The following is a 15302-nucleotide window of genomic DNA, read 5'->3' as shown; positions in this document are numbered from 1 at the left end:
CCAAATTTTCCTGGAAGCAAGTATCATTGAAGATAAATGTGAGAGGGAAAATTCTTCCATTCCGTTACATATGGAAGGCTAGAAGAGATGTACAATACTTGTACTTCAATGGGAACAGGGAAAGGATTGCAAACTGCTGCATGTGCTGGAACAGGTAAGCAGATTGTAAAGTGGGTTAGATGAAAACAAGCCAGGGAAATGGCTATGGGGTAAGGGAGGGACAGAGAGAGGGCAGAAGAGATGAATCTCCAACTCCAGATGTTATAGGAAATACTATAGTAGGGATTTACCCTGAAAGCTCTCATGTGCATGCAGGCTGGGAGAATGAAGATAGAAGCCACTTCTTCCTTCATTCTCCCTCTTCACACGACACCTAAAAGAATGCACTTTGGGCTTTCTGAGTGCAAGGGAGAAGTTACAGCATTACTAGTGGCACCTGACACTCTAAATGGGTTGTGGATTTCTCCACATCTCTTCTAGACTGATTGCTGGTCAAGAGTGGGCACAGGTAGATGCCTTAAAAGGGTGTAGCTAATGGCTCCTGCATGCATCTATCTCCCTTGAAACATTCTCTCCACAGCAAAGTGTCTCAGCCACTGCCACTGGGTATGCTGCGCCTCCAAATTTCCACCAGCAGAGCTGTGGTTTGCAAGGCCAAAATACAGCTTTTATGTTTAATCTGTACCTTAAAATGTAAATAAAGGTACTGTGACAGGGTGCTCCACTGACCACTAGGGTAGCACCTCCTCCTGGTTGTTCTGGGGAATAGCTCACCAGGTCGACCACCCTTCCTGCAGTTGCACGCCATCTCTCCACAAGCTGATGCTGCCTCTTCGTGACTCAGCCTCCCAGCCAGATCACTCTACACATTTTCCCCTTCCAGGGTAACACAGTCTTCCTTCAGCAGTCCTAGGCAATCTTCCCATTCGCTGCCATAGGTGCCACTCCTTCAGTGGTTGGCAGGGGAACCTGGGCCCATCTTCTGCTCCGGTTTCCAGCTCAGGGACCCTCTAGTCAGCAGCCAAGGTCTGTTGCCTTCTAGACCTTACTGCCTTTCCCTGAGCCCTTTCCTACCTTCCTTGATTCCCCACTCTCTGGGTTTGTCAGACCAAACACACCTCTATTCTCCCAGGGAGTGACTGCAGACTTTCCCAGCAGCTCCCTTCTGCTCCCAATTTCCTGCCTTTGTAAGTCCAGCACAGCTGTTCCTCCTCAGTTGGGCTACCTCAGTCAGGGGATTGCTTAGCCACCTGATTCCTCTCTGCTGTGTCCTATTGGGTTAATTAGCCCCACTTTGTCTTCATTAACCCTTTCAGGACAAGTGTGGGGTGTGAGTGTGCACTACCTACTGCCCTGCAAGCATCTAGAATCTGTTCAAGTAAAAATACAACGCATAAATTCACATTTCCCATCAAGAGCAGAGTGAAATAGATAAGCAGAACAGAAATACCGTTTCCATGTTCATTTCAATGAAGTTTGGGGGGTAGCAGTAGTGTATTGATTACTCTTTTGCCCCTCCTGCTAATTTTATCTATGCATATTTTTATACATGATGAGTAAATATGCTTTGGGGTAATTCAAATGTTCCCTTTTGGAATTCCTCAGCTCTTTAGAGCTTGATGACAGATAACTAGTTCTGTGCAGAAGAAAAAAGCATTGATGAATTGCAGGAAATGGTAAATTATGCAGTGAAAGTGTATTCTATATCGTTTTTAGTGTATTTCCTTGAAAATTATCATTGTGATGTGACAATTAATTTTCACGAGTAGGGTCCTTATTCCTTATGATTCCATCTTCCACGGGTCAGACCTGGAAACACTTCCTTCAGTGATGCCTTTCTATTTCATGTAATTCATTTCAGCCCTTAGTCTACAGCCTTATTAATCTATTTTTAATGCCTCTTAATCATTTCTCTCTGCCCTGCTTCTATTGCAGCAGTCTCCTGATGCCTTTTTGAGCAGCTCAGTCTCCCCCATTTTTCCCTTTTTTCTTGTTTTTTTTTTTAATAATCATCAGCTTCAAGATCATGCCTCAGCCTCTTTCATTACTGTATTCTATTTTCAAAAGGGGAAACAGGGCCGACTGTGGCACTATCAAGGCATTGCCCTCCTTCCTCCCCATCGCTGGGAAGATTCTTACTAGAATCTCACTGAATCGCCTGCTCCCTCTTGCATAGGAAGTACTACCAGAGTCCCAGTGTGGCTTCAGACCATCACGAGGCACCTCAGACGTGATTTTTGCAGCCAGGCAGATCTAGGAAAAACGTCAAGAACACCAGCAGGAGCTGTATATGGCCTTTATAAATCTGACCAAAGCTTTTGACTCTGTCAACCGTGAGGCTCTGTCAAAGTTTGGCTGCCCAAGCCCATTTAGCACCATTGTAAGACTCCTCCACGACCAGATGACTGCCTCCATCCTGTGCAGTGGCTCTACCTCTGAATCCTTTGTCATCCAAACTGGCGTAAAATAAGGTTGTGTACTGGCACCCACCCTTTTCTCCATTTTCTTAGCAGCTATGAAAACATTAACCCAAGACTGTCTACTGCAGGGCACTGGCATCCAATATCAGACTGACGGCAACCTCTTCAACCTTTCTCGTCTCGGTGCCAGAACTAAAGTAATACCAGCAACAATAACCGAACTCCAGTACACAGATGATTGTGCACACTCAAGGGAGGATCTTCAAAGTCCCCGGTTAATCATCAGACCCAGCAAGGAAGTTCTACATTGACAAAGAATAACTGGAAAATGTAGAATACTTTGCCTATCTTGGCAGCCATCTCCCACAGAGGGCAGACATAGATGTCAAGAATCAACAAAGAATCTGCTGCACCAGCCTTGCCTTTGGCAGACTCTCTCACCAGGTGTTCAGCAATCACATCATCAGAACACATACTGGGCTTCTAGTAATAAACCAGTTGTAATCCCAGCTCTCCTCTACAGCTGTGAGATTTGGGTGACCTACAGAAAACTCCTGAAAAACCAGCACCAGCACCTTCTTTGGAAGATTCTCAGCATAAAGTGGGAGGGTCACCGCACTAATGTCAGTGTACTCACAGAGGCCAATATCTTCAGTGTTGAGGCCCTAATTATCCAACACCAGCTGAGGTGGAGCAGGCACTGTGTGCGCATACCTGATGTACGCTTACCAAAACAACTGCTGTAGGCTCACCTCACAAAAGGAAATGGGGAGGCCAAAAGAAACACTTTAAAGACACCCTCAAGATAAATATCAAGAGATGCGGCACTGACATCACACACTGGGAGACAGCAGCCCAGGATAAGGATAACTGGCAAAGACCTGTCAGAGAGGGAGCATCCACTTTTGAGGAAAATCGCCTTGCCCTAGTCACAGAAAAACACCAGGAAAAAAAAAAGGAAGACAACTGTTACACAGCAATCGTGGCCCAACCCTGTCTTCCAACACCACCTGCAATGTCTGCCAATGAGCCTGTGGCTCAAGAATTGGACTCCTCAGTCTCCAAAGGACCCCTGAAAAATAAAACCTGTGAAAGAGATCATCCTCGACCTCAAGGGGTCGCCAATGATGATGATGCATCAGTTAACAATTTTTAAATTTATTTTACCACCTTTAATTATTACCCCAAGTTACTGTTAGACTAGTGTAACAAATCATCAGCAACAGCGAATGTTAAAACTAGTGTCTAATTTCTCTTTTATTTCCTCCTTCCTTTTGTGCCTTACAACAGTGTGAGGTCCTAATGTTGTTTCTAGAGTTTTAAAGGATTTTCATTTCTGCACTGTAGTTAAGAAGCATCATCCTCAGAAGATGGATATCAGAGAGTGTGTTTCTGCTTGTGGCTATTGGGTATTATCATTATTAAAATATTGGGTTCTAACTTTACACATTGCTTTACAAACATAGGCATAAGCCCTGCAATGAGCTCTGCACAGGCAGATGAAGTCACATGGTGGTCCATACCCCTGGGGTCATTCGTAGGATCAAGGTTACAAAGAAAACACTACCACAAATATCTTACAATCGAAGTAAAATAAACAAAAGTAAAACAAATTATAGGACAAATGTTACAATGGATTATTTTAATAAGAATTTTTGGAAAAAGTTGTTAACCCTCAATGGAAGAGAAATAATAACATGTTGAAATATACCGAGGAATTCCTACAAGAATGGTGTGGAAAAAATTGGAAAGAGTCCAGCGGAGGACAACAAAAATGAGTAGGGGGCTGGAAGGAGAGGTTGAGGGAACTGGGATTATTTAGTCTGCAGAAGAGAAGAATGAGGGGGGATTTGATAGCTGCTTTCAACTCACTGAAAGGGGGTTCCAAAGAGGAAGGATCTAGACTGTTCTCAGTGGTAGCAGATGACAGAACAAGGAGTAATAGTCTCAAGTTGCAGTGGGGGAGGTTTAGGTTGGATATTAGGAAAACCTTCTTCACTAGGAGGGTGGTGAAGCACTGGAATGGGTTACCTAGGGAGGTGGTGGAATCTCCTTCCTTAGAGGTTTAAGGTCAGGCTTGACAAAGCCCTGGCTGGAATGATTTAGTTGGGGATTGGTCCCGCTTTGAGCAGGGGGTTGGACTAGATGACCTCCTGAGGTCCCTTCCAACCCTGATATTCTATGATTCTATGAAATGGTTCCAGATTTTAAAATTACATTTGGAGAGAGAGGGAAAAAAAATAAAAACCTCTGCAAAACTGCCTATTAGAGCCAGTTCAGGGTCAGAATGGTGGCACAATGTGATAAAAAGTTGTGTCAATGCATTTTTCAACGCAACGCATATGCAAGACTTGCATGCCACTTGTGTTTTCTTGCTCACTTGATTTTCCATATGCAGGTATGAGGAAAAAACACCACACACCCAGCATTTTATAACATGTTGCTGGATTCAATCCCATGATTTATCATTCCTACACTGTGACTGAGCACCATTTTAACAGGCACTCAGTAGGAACTTTGAAAGACACAGTAAGATTTATTAGCAGACTATATGCCTTTCTTGTAAATGAGATCCAAACCCTCAAGAAGCACAGCTAATGCCCTTTTTTCCTTTTTATTTTTCAAAACAAGATGAGCCTGGTGACTTATATGGAGATCAATCGTTGTCTATATTTCAGGAGGAAAGCGAATTACATTTTAGCTTCATTTGGACTCTGTCTCCATTTTCAAAACTGACCAGTAATTTTTGGTGCATCCATTTTTTGAGTGCACCGCCTGAGACACCTTTAAGGTTCCAGAATTTAAGAGGGACGGTGCTCAAGTTGGGCGCTCAAAACCATATTTATTTCTGAAAATTTGTACCTGTATTTTTTACATTAATTCCTGATTGCAGGACAAAGCTCTGCACCTAGCATCATTCTCAGATTGCTTATGAAGTCTTGTTAGCCTTCCAGTCTTCGGTATGAATCAGCCACCATTTTGTAAAGGAGGAACTACAGCGACTTATATAAAGCAGTAGCCATTTAAGCACATCTTGTAATTAATGTTACTGATCCGCCAACCAGCGGATAGAACATTTTCTGATATTTTGTGTTGAGATCACTTACCTTATCACACAGGAGGCTATTATTTTTGGTGCCTGCTGTGTAGCAGTCACAGGTTTTACAAACATCGACAGCTGAAAGATCTGCACCTGCTTGCCGGTAATGGAAATCCTTACACAGCTCACAGTTTCTTCCTGCATGAGGGAAAGGTTATGCATTATGGCTTCCAATTCATTAAAATTAGCTGTATAATTCAAAATTAAAGACTCTATTCCTTTGAGAGAATTCTATAATTTTCAGGACGTCCATTTTAATGCACCTTTCATCTCTACCTGCCAATTTAGTGATCCAGAGCATATGAAACAATGAACCTGTTACAAACTGTGTTTTACTCCATTAAACTTCCATCTGTTATATAATACCACACTTCTATAAAGCTATGCTATGTGAATGTCTATACATTTTTTTTTTTGGACAACTTACTGTTGAACCTCAAACTTTCCCCTTTTCATAGAAAAAGCCAAGAACACTGAAAGAAGTATGCAAATCCTCTATATATGGAGTGAGCAAATGTTTACTCATTAAAGAGGAATCTGATATTTTACCAAAAATCTATGTTTGCTATGTTACCTGGTTAGACCAATTTGATGGTCCTGATAGAAACACGGTGCATCATGTATAATGGAAACCATTTTGCAAGCTTAACTGCAGCAGATGTTGATGTTCATGCTATAATAAAGTATGCTGGGATATAATTTACATGGAAGATTCTATACAAAATTATATTGCATTGTAGTGACGGCATTTTTCATCTTAGCTGTTTACATAATTCTAGCTACTGAAGTACGCAGGGGCTGTACTTAAATTTTTTTAATTTTCTCTTCATCATTGTTGAACCTCAGAACCATTTGGGTTTTTATGACTGATTCTCTCCAAAATGACCCTACACATTTTGATGTAGCTTATTAAATTACCTGTGGTGTTATGTTGACAGTTATCACATACTCCGCCACCTCCTCTATAGTGTTCGTTAGGAAAAGAATCCATTGCCATGTCATAGTGGCAGCTTACTGCATGGCCATAGCACTGACAAGGTTTACAATTATAAGCTTGGACTTGGTCACCTGGACGAAAAGGCTTGTCATGATATAATGGCAAACAGCGCTCACACTAAAATTAAAAAAAGAAAAGAAAGTTTCTTGCTTTATATCTCTATAAAGCACATATTCATATTGCATTTTACGCTTTTCCTTTTTTCACTGTTGAACATGTTGGCATATAGACTTTAAAAAAATGTTTGGCAAGCAAAAAACACTCAAAATCTTCATGCTATAACTTTTCACAAGAATTAAGTTCAAGGGGGGTATAAATAATACAATAAAAACTGCTAGGAAACTTAGCTCAGACTTAGGGCGAGATTTACAAAGGCACATAAGGACCTAAAGATACAGATAGGTCCCTGGTGGGATTTGCAAAATGCCCAAGTAGATCAATGGGAATTGGGCTTCTAACCTGCTTAGGCATTTTTGGGCTTTAAGACATAATAAAAAGCTTTAATGCCTCCCTCCATGGTTTTTGGGGTCCCCAGATCTCCAAAACTATATTTTAGCCTGTAAAATTAAAATCTTGTACAATTACAGTGGCATTTAAACACCTAAAGATGGTCCCCTTGCATCCTCCCACCCCCGCCATAATGTACTTACACAAGGCTTGCTATAATCTGGCCCTACACACGTTTTATACAAATATTTGCAAGCCCAAAAATATCAATATTAGTCATCATTCCAAACTACTCAAAAATCACTCTGTTCATGTTCAGAAAAAAATGGTAAAAGATCATTACTGATATACAATGTTATTAATTTTAAAACACTAAAAATGTTTATAGGCATCTGTCAACTGGAAATATTGCCTTAAGTTTTATATTTGTCTGAATTATTTTTCCATATTTCACCAGTGATTTCTAATGTCCATTTAAGTTAAGAAAGTTTGGTGTGGTTTCAAAGCTGATTAAATCAAAATCTCTCCAGTTCTATAGATGATATATTTACCAAATTAAGTGTGAAATATGATATTGATGCAATATTAGTAAACCAGTTGTAGTTGTTTATGTCAGTGTCCTGTGACAAAATGTTTTCTTATCAAAAAGGTTTTTATTTCTTCAAATGTATTTAGTATTTACAAAAGCAAATGATTTTAATTGTATTCCTTCATCCAAAAGAACCCAAAATTTCTGTTCAAGTTCTGTTGAAACTGGGCTATTGCATCTGTAAAGCTTTGTAAAAAGTATGAAATGAGAACAATCTCAAGTTTCTAATAGACTCTGCAAAACTTCAAGTTTTATTTATTTATTGTGGTTATTGGTTCATCAAAAACAAAAACAAAAATTGGATTTCTTACAGATAACTAATGGATGGTATTTTGGATAATGACATTCTAATTATTCAGAAATGATCCAACTAATGTGCAATAGGGGATGGATCACTTGATGATTACCTGTTCTTTTCATTCCCTCTAGGGTACCTGACATTGGCCACTGCCAGAAGACACAATACTGGGCTAGATGGACCTTTGGTCTGACCCAGTATGGCTGTTCTTGTGTTTTTTAGTTACACCACAATGAAAACAAGCACAAAAAGTAAAAGGAGCTGGTATTGAGACATACATAAGCTAAGAAACGCACCACGAACACGAAGAGCAAGAGAATGGGAAAAAGCTAAATGGTACGAGAAAGCATCTACTGCCAAAGAAAAATGGACAAAATTCAAACTTCATTTGAGGAAGTACTGTTTCATTCATTTCAATTAAGTACCGTATTTTCCGGCGTATAAGACGACTGGGCGTATAAGACGACCCCCAACTTTTCCAGTTAAAATATAGAGTTTGGGATATACTCGCCGTATAAGACTACCCCTCTTCCAACGCACACCAAAATTTTTTTTAAAAACATCAGATTTGATTTCAATATGGTAATTTTAATTCAAATGCTTATGACATGCAGGTACTTAGCAGGAAAACTGTCACTTATAAACATAAGGCTGTTTGTCATCAAACATGTAAACATAAAACAGTGCAAGTGGATTAAACTTTTCCTAATTCACTCTAAAGCTGAAAGGAAGGATAAGACAATAAACCCATGGGAGCTGCCATGCTGTTTGTTTTCTAAGCTGTCAACCAAACTGGAACTGATGATGATAGGAGGAAGATAACAAACAAGAGAGAGAGAGCAAGTGCCGGGCAAGTCCCTGGCGAGTTAGCAACGCCCATCATAACTGCAAGCTACGGTATTTTTACAGGTTTTGCATGACAGTTTCCCTTTAAAAGCCTTCAAAATCCTCCTGTTCCTCATCTGATATCATAAGTACATCAATGACATCTTGTGATACATTTGTAAGGCAGTCATCGTATGGATCGAATTCCGTATCAGATGGTGTGGTCTCAGCTTCGGCTTCCTCTTCATCTTGCCACAAGTAGTCGTCCTCCATACCATCTAATGAATTTGATATGCCACACTTCTTGAAAGACTTGATTACTGTTTCTGCATCAATATCATTCCAGGCTTTTATGACAAACTTGCACAAAACATCCAACTGTGGAGCAGGCATGTTTCCTCCTTTTGTGAATGACTTTTCGCCGCTAACCATCCATTCATTCCACTGTTCTTGAATGCAATCTTTAAATGGCTTGTTTAGGCACACATCCAGTGGCTGTACCAACGATGTCAATCCTGCAGGAATAACTGCTGCATCTGTGTTTAGTCTTGCAAGCATTTGCTTGGTGCTGGGAGTTAAATGAGCCCTGAACATATCCCACACCAGTAGACTACATTTTTGAATAAGTCCACCTGGTCGCCTGCTCCATACATTATCAAGCCATAGCTTTACCCCTTCTTCATCCATCCAGCCTTTTTCATTCACATGTACAAAACAACCAACAGGGAACTTGAATTTTGGCATTGTTTTTCTTTTAAAAATAATCATTGGTCTCAGTTTGGCGCCATCAGCTGTGCATCCTAGTACCACTGTAAAACTGGACTTCTCATGTCCTGTTGTTTTAATTAAAATTGTTTTTTCACCTTTTTGATGGACAGTTTTATTTCCAACCATATCAAAATTCATTGGAGTTTCATCCATATTTCCAATACTACTTAACGCATAGCCATGTTTAGTGCGCTGTTGTATTACGTATCGATGGAAACTATTTACTTTGCTATCAAGATCTGCAGGTAATTTTGGGGCAATTTTCATCTTTTGCCTCAGTACCATATTATGCCTTCCCATGAATCTAGTACACCAGGATACAGTGGCCTTAAATCTCTTGCTGTGATCTGGGTTAGATTTGGCCCACTGAAGTGCAAACAAATGTATTTTATTTCGTGTCACTACATAACCGTTTTGGCGATGCTCATTCACCATGTCTGCTACATGTTTTTCGAGTTCTGGCCAATGTGGAGTGCCTCTTCTTAATGCACACTTACCCCTTGGCATACTCTTTAATGCTTTTTCATTTGCTTTCCAGTCCCGAACCATCTTTTCTGTTACTCCATATTGTCTTGCAGCAGCGCAGTTATTATGTTCCATGGCAAAGTTTACAACTTTAAGTTTGAAACTGGCTTCATATTTCTTTCTTCTTGCTGGTGGAGCCATGATGGGGTTTTGACTGTTGGACATTTGTATACTGTACTGTATGTACTGGTGCTATACTGTATGAACAGGTACAGATACTGGTGCTGTACTGTATGTGGTACCCAGTATACAACAACCAGCCAATCACGGCAGGCGATGTACCTTACCGGCGATTGGCTGGTTGTTGTATACAAAGCCTGCTTGGATTGGTCAGCTCTCCCTGCCTGCCCAGCCCTCCCTGTCTCCAAGACTATCAGAGCGGTAGCGCAAACACGCCTCTTTCACCCGTCTGGCCTGCCCTTGTATCCTATTACCTCCTTCTCTGCCTCTCAGATCTCGCACATGCGCGCCTGCGCCGCTTCACTGCAGTCCTCAGGAGCGAGATCTGAGAGGCAGAGAAGGAGGTACGGTAATAGGATACAAGGGCGGGCCAGACGGGTGAAAGAGGCGTGTTTTTCTGGGCACAGCGCCGCTCTATCTCTTTTTTCCATACCCCGGGCGTCCCGGACGCCTGCAGCTTGCTCCGCCCTTCACTTACACCTTCCTGGTGAGGCGCCCCCTCACCTCGTCATCGGGCGGGGATGCGGCCGCAGCCGTTTTTGAGCTCCCCCCCACCATATGCGGCGACCGCAGATTCTCCAGTCCGGCTCGGAAGTTTCAGCACCCGCCCTATAAGACGACACCCGGCGTATAAGACGACCCCCGACTTTTGAGAAGATTTTCCTGGGTTAAAAAGTAGTCTTATACGCCAGAAAATACAGTAATTGTATGCATAAAAAGAGTCTGAATTTGGCCCAGTAAACGTAAACATTTCTATCTCTCTGTTGGTAGAAACAAACAAATATATTAAGAGATGGGGGTGGTTGAGTTTGAGGTGATTATTGCAGGAAAGTTAAGATGCATTTAGTTCTGAATATGGTGACGGTGGTTATCGTTCTTATTCTGTCTGACAGAGTTCTGTTGTCTTTGTCCAAAACTTCTCTGGTTCTCTCTTCTGTGAGTTTTCCCATTTGTCAACAGATTCTTTTTTTCCTATGGAGTGAAGCTGTCATGTGAGGTCAGCATTGCAGTAGGAAAGGTAATCTCTCACATAGCCAGAGCCAATACCACGCCGGGATTTTAAAATCAGTAGGACGACCTTGAACTAGACTCTGCATTCAACGGGAAGCCAGCACAGGAAGCAGCAAATTTGGAGGACTTGTTCCTAAAAAACAGTGTTTGTGAGCAGATAAATTGCTGTTGTATGAAACAGCTGTAGCTTCCTCAGGCCATTGAGCTTCATTCCTAGATACTGAAATTTTCAGTAGGCCACCCTGAGGTTACGAACACATAGGTCACTGTGGCCTGATCAGTATCTGATAGAATCCAGCACATTCCTCTGGCTAGTCAGAGATGAAGTGGGTATTCTTTGCACAATGGATATTTGGGTACCTTAGCGCAGTGCAGCCTAAGACAGCCCCCAAGGCAGCAGTTCAATCTAACCATACGAGTATAGATTACTTCAATAGTGAGGGCTGAAATTGAGGCGAATTCTTCAAAGCACTTCCTGCTTCCTACCAGCATGCTCTCAGTCTTGTCAAGGTTCAACTTCAGTCACTTGCTCTTCAGCCAGGCACTTTTGGAAAGCTTGGAGAGTGTGCCATTATTTCTGCTATGAGAGAGATGTACAGCTGGGTGTTGTCCACACGCTGCTGGCACTGCCGCTTGTTTTGTCTTACTAGCTTTCTAGACACGTTTATATAGGTATTGAACAGGATGGGGACTCAACCTTGCAAAACCTCACAAGTGAGGGCTTTTGACCAGAACAATTCTGGGTTTGCTTAACAAAGAAAAACGCTGCCATTTCGGGGTATTTCCATCACTCCTGCAGTTTCTTGGGGACAGGACAAAAGTGTTTGGTTATCAATGGAATTAAATGCTTGCGAGGTCCAGCAGAATGTGAATGGATGTATATTTATTGTCAACAAGCAGGAGGAGGTAATGCACCAAAGCAACAAGTGCTGTCTGTCCCATGCTCCCAACTGAAGCCTTAATGGGAGGGGTCCAGGATGTTGGCATTTGAAACTGGAGACAGTTTTTGGCCAACAGTGACTTAAATAACTAAGTCTTGGACTTCATTCAAGCTCTAGTGTAGACAGCGTCTTTTAGAGACAACTATATCACAAATCATCTGTGCCATAGGACATAGTGAGTGTCTGCAGTGTATAGGACTAGTGTAGTATTCCTTTTAATAGCCGTGAGACCTCTGTATATTCTGTCCTAGAAGCTGCCAGAAACATGTCAGAACAGCAGTACGTATATAGCTAGGCCTTGCAAACTTATATTTAGTTAGTAAACCATTATCTGGGATCTAGCTGCACATGTATGGAATAGGAGTTCTAATTTCATGCTGAAAGGCCTTTGCTTCTAGCTGTTTTACCTCTTCAAAATGTAACTATGCCAATGACAAATGCTATGGTACAACACAGCACTAAATATGATCCAGTGCTGGCTGAAATGTACAACATTATGACAACTGGAAGATTTATGCACACAAACATCTGTTTAAAGGGCTATTACCCTATTCCTAAAACACTTCAGTGTCCACTTTTGGAAAAACTACTCAGGATATTTTCTAAACATTTGTGCCAGGTTACAAATATTTGTGGTTCACCCCAGAGAGCAGTTTAGAGAGAATCGGGTACCAATGGCAAAACACTGGACTAGAACGTAAAATATTTTAGAATATTTTCTTGATAAATTTTAGCCAATCAGATCCTGGAAGTTTCCATTACTGTATATTTTACCATGAGTTGCTTTTCTGCAAGATTATTTATAGAATGAGTTTTCAAAATCAAGAATTACCTAAGGACAGTTACAAAGGAGTTACAAAAAATACGGGATTAAAATGGGTTGAATCTTTCAGTCTCTTTGTGGTACTTAGGCTGCCACTCATTTGTATTTGTCAGAGGTAGCACACTTCTCACATGTCCCTCTTTCCAAAGGATGGTCCTCATCATAGACCCCCTTCTAGCCCTGAACCCCACACAGATCTGGAACTACCTGGGATTACACCCTATTGGTAGCAGATATACTAAAATCAAGAAATTGAAATGAGGAGGAGGCATGAATCCACGTTGCATCAGGCTCCCTGAGCTACTATTTTTTTCACGTCCTGAATTTTGGGTGTTTGTCCCACATCTAGGATTTCTCAGATCAAATGGTCATGTCAGGGATGTTAGTCTACTCTTTCCTTAGAAAGCGCCAATGAAAGAGATTCTACAACCTCCTTAGGATAACCTGTTCTAGTGCTTAACTATTCTTATAGTTACAAAGTTTTCCCCAATATCTAACCTAAATCTCCCACACTGCAAACTAAGCTGATTACTTCTTGTTCTATCCTTGGTGGACATGGAGAACAATTTATCACTGTCCTCTTTATAACTGCCCTTAACAAGTTTGACAACTCTTCTCAGCTTCTCTTCTCTAGAGTAAACATGCACAAATCTTTCACCCTTTCCTCACAGGGCATGTTTTCTAAACCTCTTATTTTTACTACTCTCCTCTGGAGTCTCTCCAATTTGTTCTCATCCTTCTTAAAGTGTGTTCCCAAAACTGGACATAGCTTAGTGACGACGACTGCTAATTATAGACAGAAAGTCCTTTCTCCAGATAGTACTGATGTCAGTAAATCATGTTGGGTGTCATTTCTCTCTGACAGGACTAGGTGCAGACAAGTACCTTTCAGAGTTTGGCTCAGTCTGTGCACACGAATGGAAAAATATGCCCAAGCTGATATACATCTGATCCCCTTACTTTCTCTGGGGATAGTTTTCTGGGAAAATGCATTACATGAAGTCAGCTAGCTCAAAATATCTAGCTCATCTTGACCCAATTCATTAGTCAAAACAAGTCTTTGCTCTAATTTGTCATCATTTTATCACAATTCCTGGATCCAGCAAATTTGTGAATAGACCTAATGACATCAGCTTGAACACAGATGTGCAGAGTTCCCTATTAATCATTTGGAATGCTGGAGGAAAATCACAGTGAAGCAATCTTTAACATATCAAGAATGCAGAGTGGTGCTTGAAAAGGTACAAGTATTTTAAGCCTTACAATAAGTAGTACTTAATTAAGCCCGTCTTCCCTAATTCTGTTAAAATGTTCCATCCAGTTGTTTACGTCTCACCTCCCACCTCAGCAATAATCAGTCCCAGTCTCCCTTGGCTATTCATCCAATCTCAGACTCTACCCACATACTGACTCCCAGTATCGCTCCATCATCTCTTCCAGTCCTAGTCTCCTTGCCCAGCCAGCCATAGTCTCCTCACACCCAACTCCCAGTTCCAATATCCCTCTTCCAGCCTCCAGTCAAATCTCCTCTGTCCCCACCACTCCCCAGGCTTCTTCTCCCAATCTATTCCCCCCAGGGGTCTGGTTCTTGTCCCCTCTGCATTCAAATCAGGCACCCTCCTCTTTTGCGGTCTAAACCCAGCAACAGAGTCACTGATGCACAGGAAATAGTCTCCTGCTCTCAGTTCAGTTGCCCAGTCCCAGCATGGCCTGCAGCAGTCCAGCATTGCAATTTCAGGCAAAGTCCTGCTTAGCCCTAGGCTGGAGTCTGCCCATTGTGGACAGAATCTTCGAGGAATTTAGCGGATATGAAATCTTAGTCTCTACTGAGCATGTGCAAACTGCAATTTTTCAAAGTCTGATAAGTTGGTCTGACAACAGCCAATTCCCTGCCAAAAAAATCATGTCTCTGCTCCAAAGCATGGGCCACTCTAGCTTTCCAAATAAAAGGTCACCAGAATTTTTTTAACATGGCCAAAACAGTATATTTGTTATTAGCCTTGTTCTCAAAAAACAGCTGAATCATTCTTGCTGAAATTGAAAAAAAAAAAAAAATTATGAGCCTAATGCAGACACCAGCATGGGAAATTTCAGCCCTCTTTCAGTGAGGACATGACTCCTTATTGCTCCAGTCAGGTACCATAATCCAGTAAAGCCGAGCTCCATAGCAATGGAATAGTACTTGCAAGTAGAAAGGCCTGTCTTTCTTGATTCTGATAAGGTTACAATACTACTGCAAAGAAGGTATATGTAGGAATTCAGAAAATAAAGTAAAATAGACTAAAATGTGGTCTAGTGGCTAGGACATGCAAAAAGGTAGTTAGGTATTCTGTGTCCTATAGTGAAGAGTCCATTCCAGACTGAGTTAGCCACACATC

General features: G+C 41.4%; 1 protein-coding gene across 1 annotated transcript in view; it reads right to left on the bottom strand.

The window, feature by feature from the left end:
* Nucleotides 1-15302, bottom strand: part of USH2A (usherin) — a 584327-nt gene that overhangs the window by 484872 nt on the left and 84153 nt on the right. Inside the window, exons 10-11 of the mRNA XM_065589441.1 lie at nt 6439-6634; nt 5528-5658 (exon numbers count right to left, since the gene is read on the bottom strand). Coding sequence (XP_065445513.1) covers nt 5528-5658; nt 6439-6634 — 327 coding nt within the window. The remainder of the gene's footprint in view (nt 1-5527; nt 5659-6438; nt 6635-15302) is intronic.

This window comes from Chrysemys picta, chromosome 3 (assembly GCF_011386835.1).
Source record: "Chrysemys picta bellii isolate R12L10 chromosome 3, ASM1138683v2, whole genome shotgun sequence".
Taxonomy (NCBI): Eukaryota; Metazoa; Chordata; order Testudines; family Emydidae; genus Chrysemys; species Chrysemys picta.
Note: the sequence above shows the minus strand (reverse complement) of the source record. Positions and strands in the feature narration are given on the sequence as shown.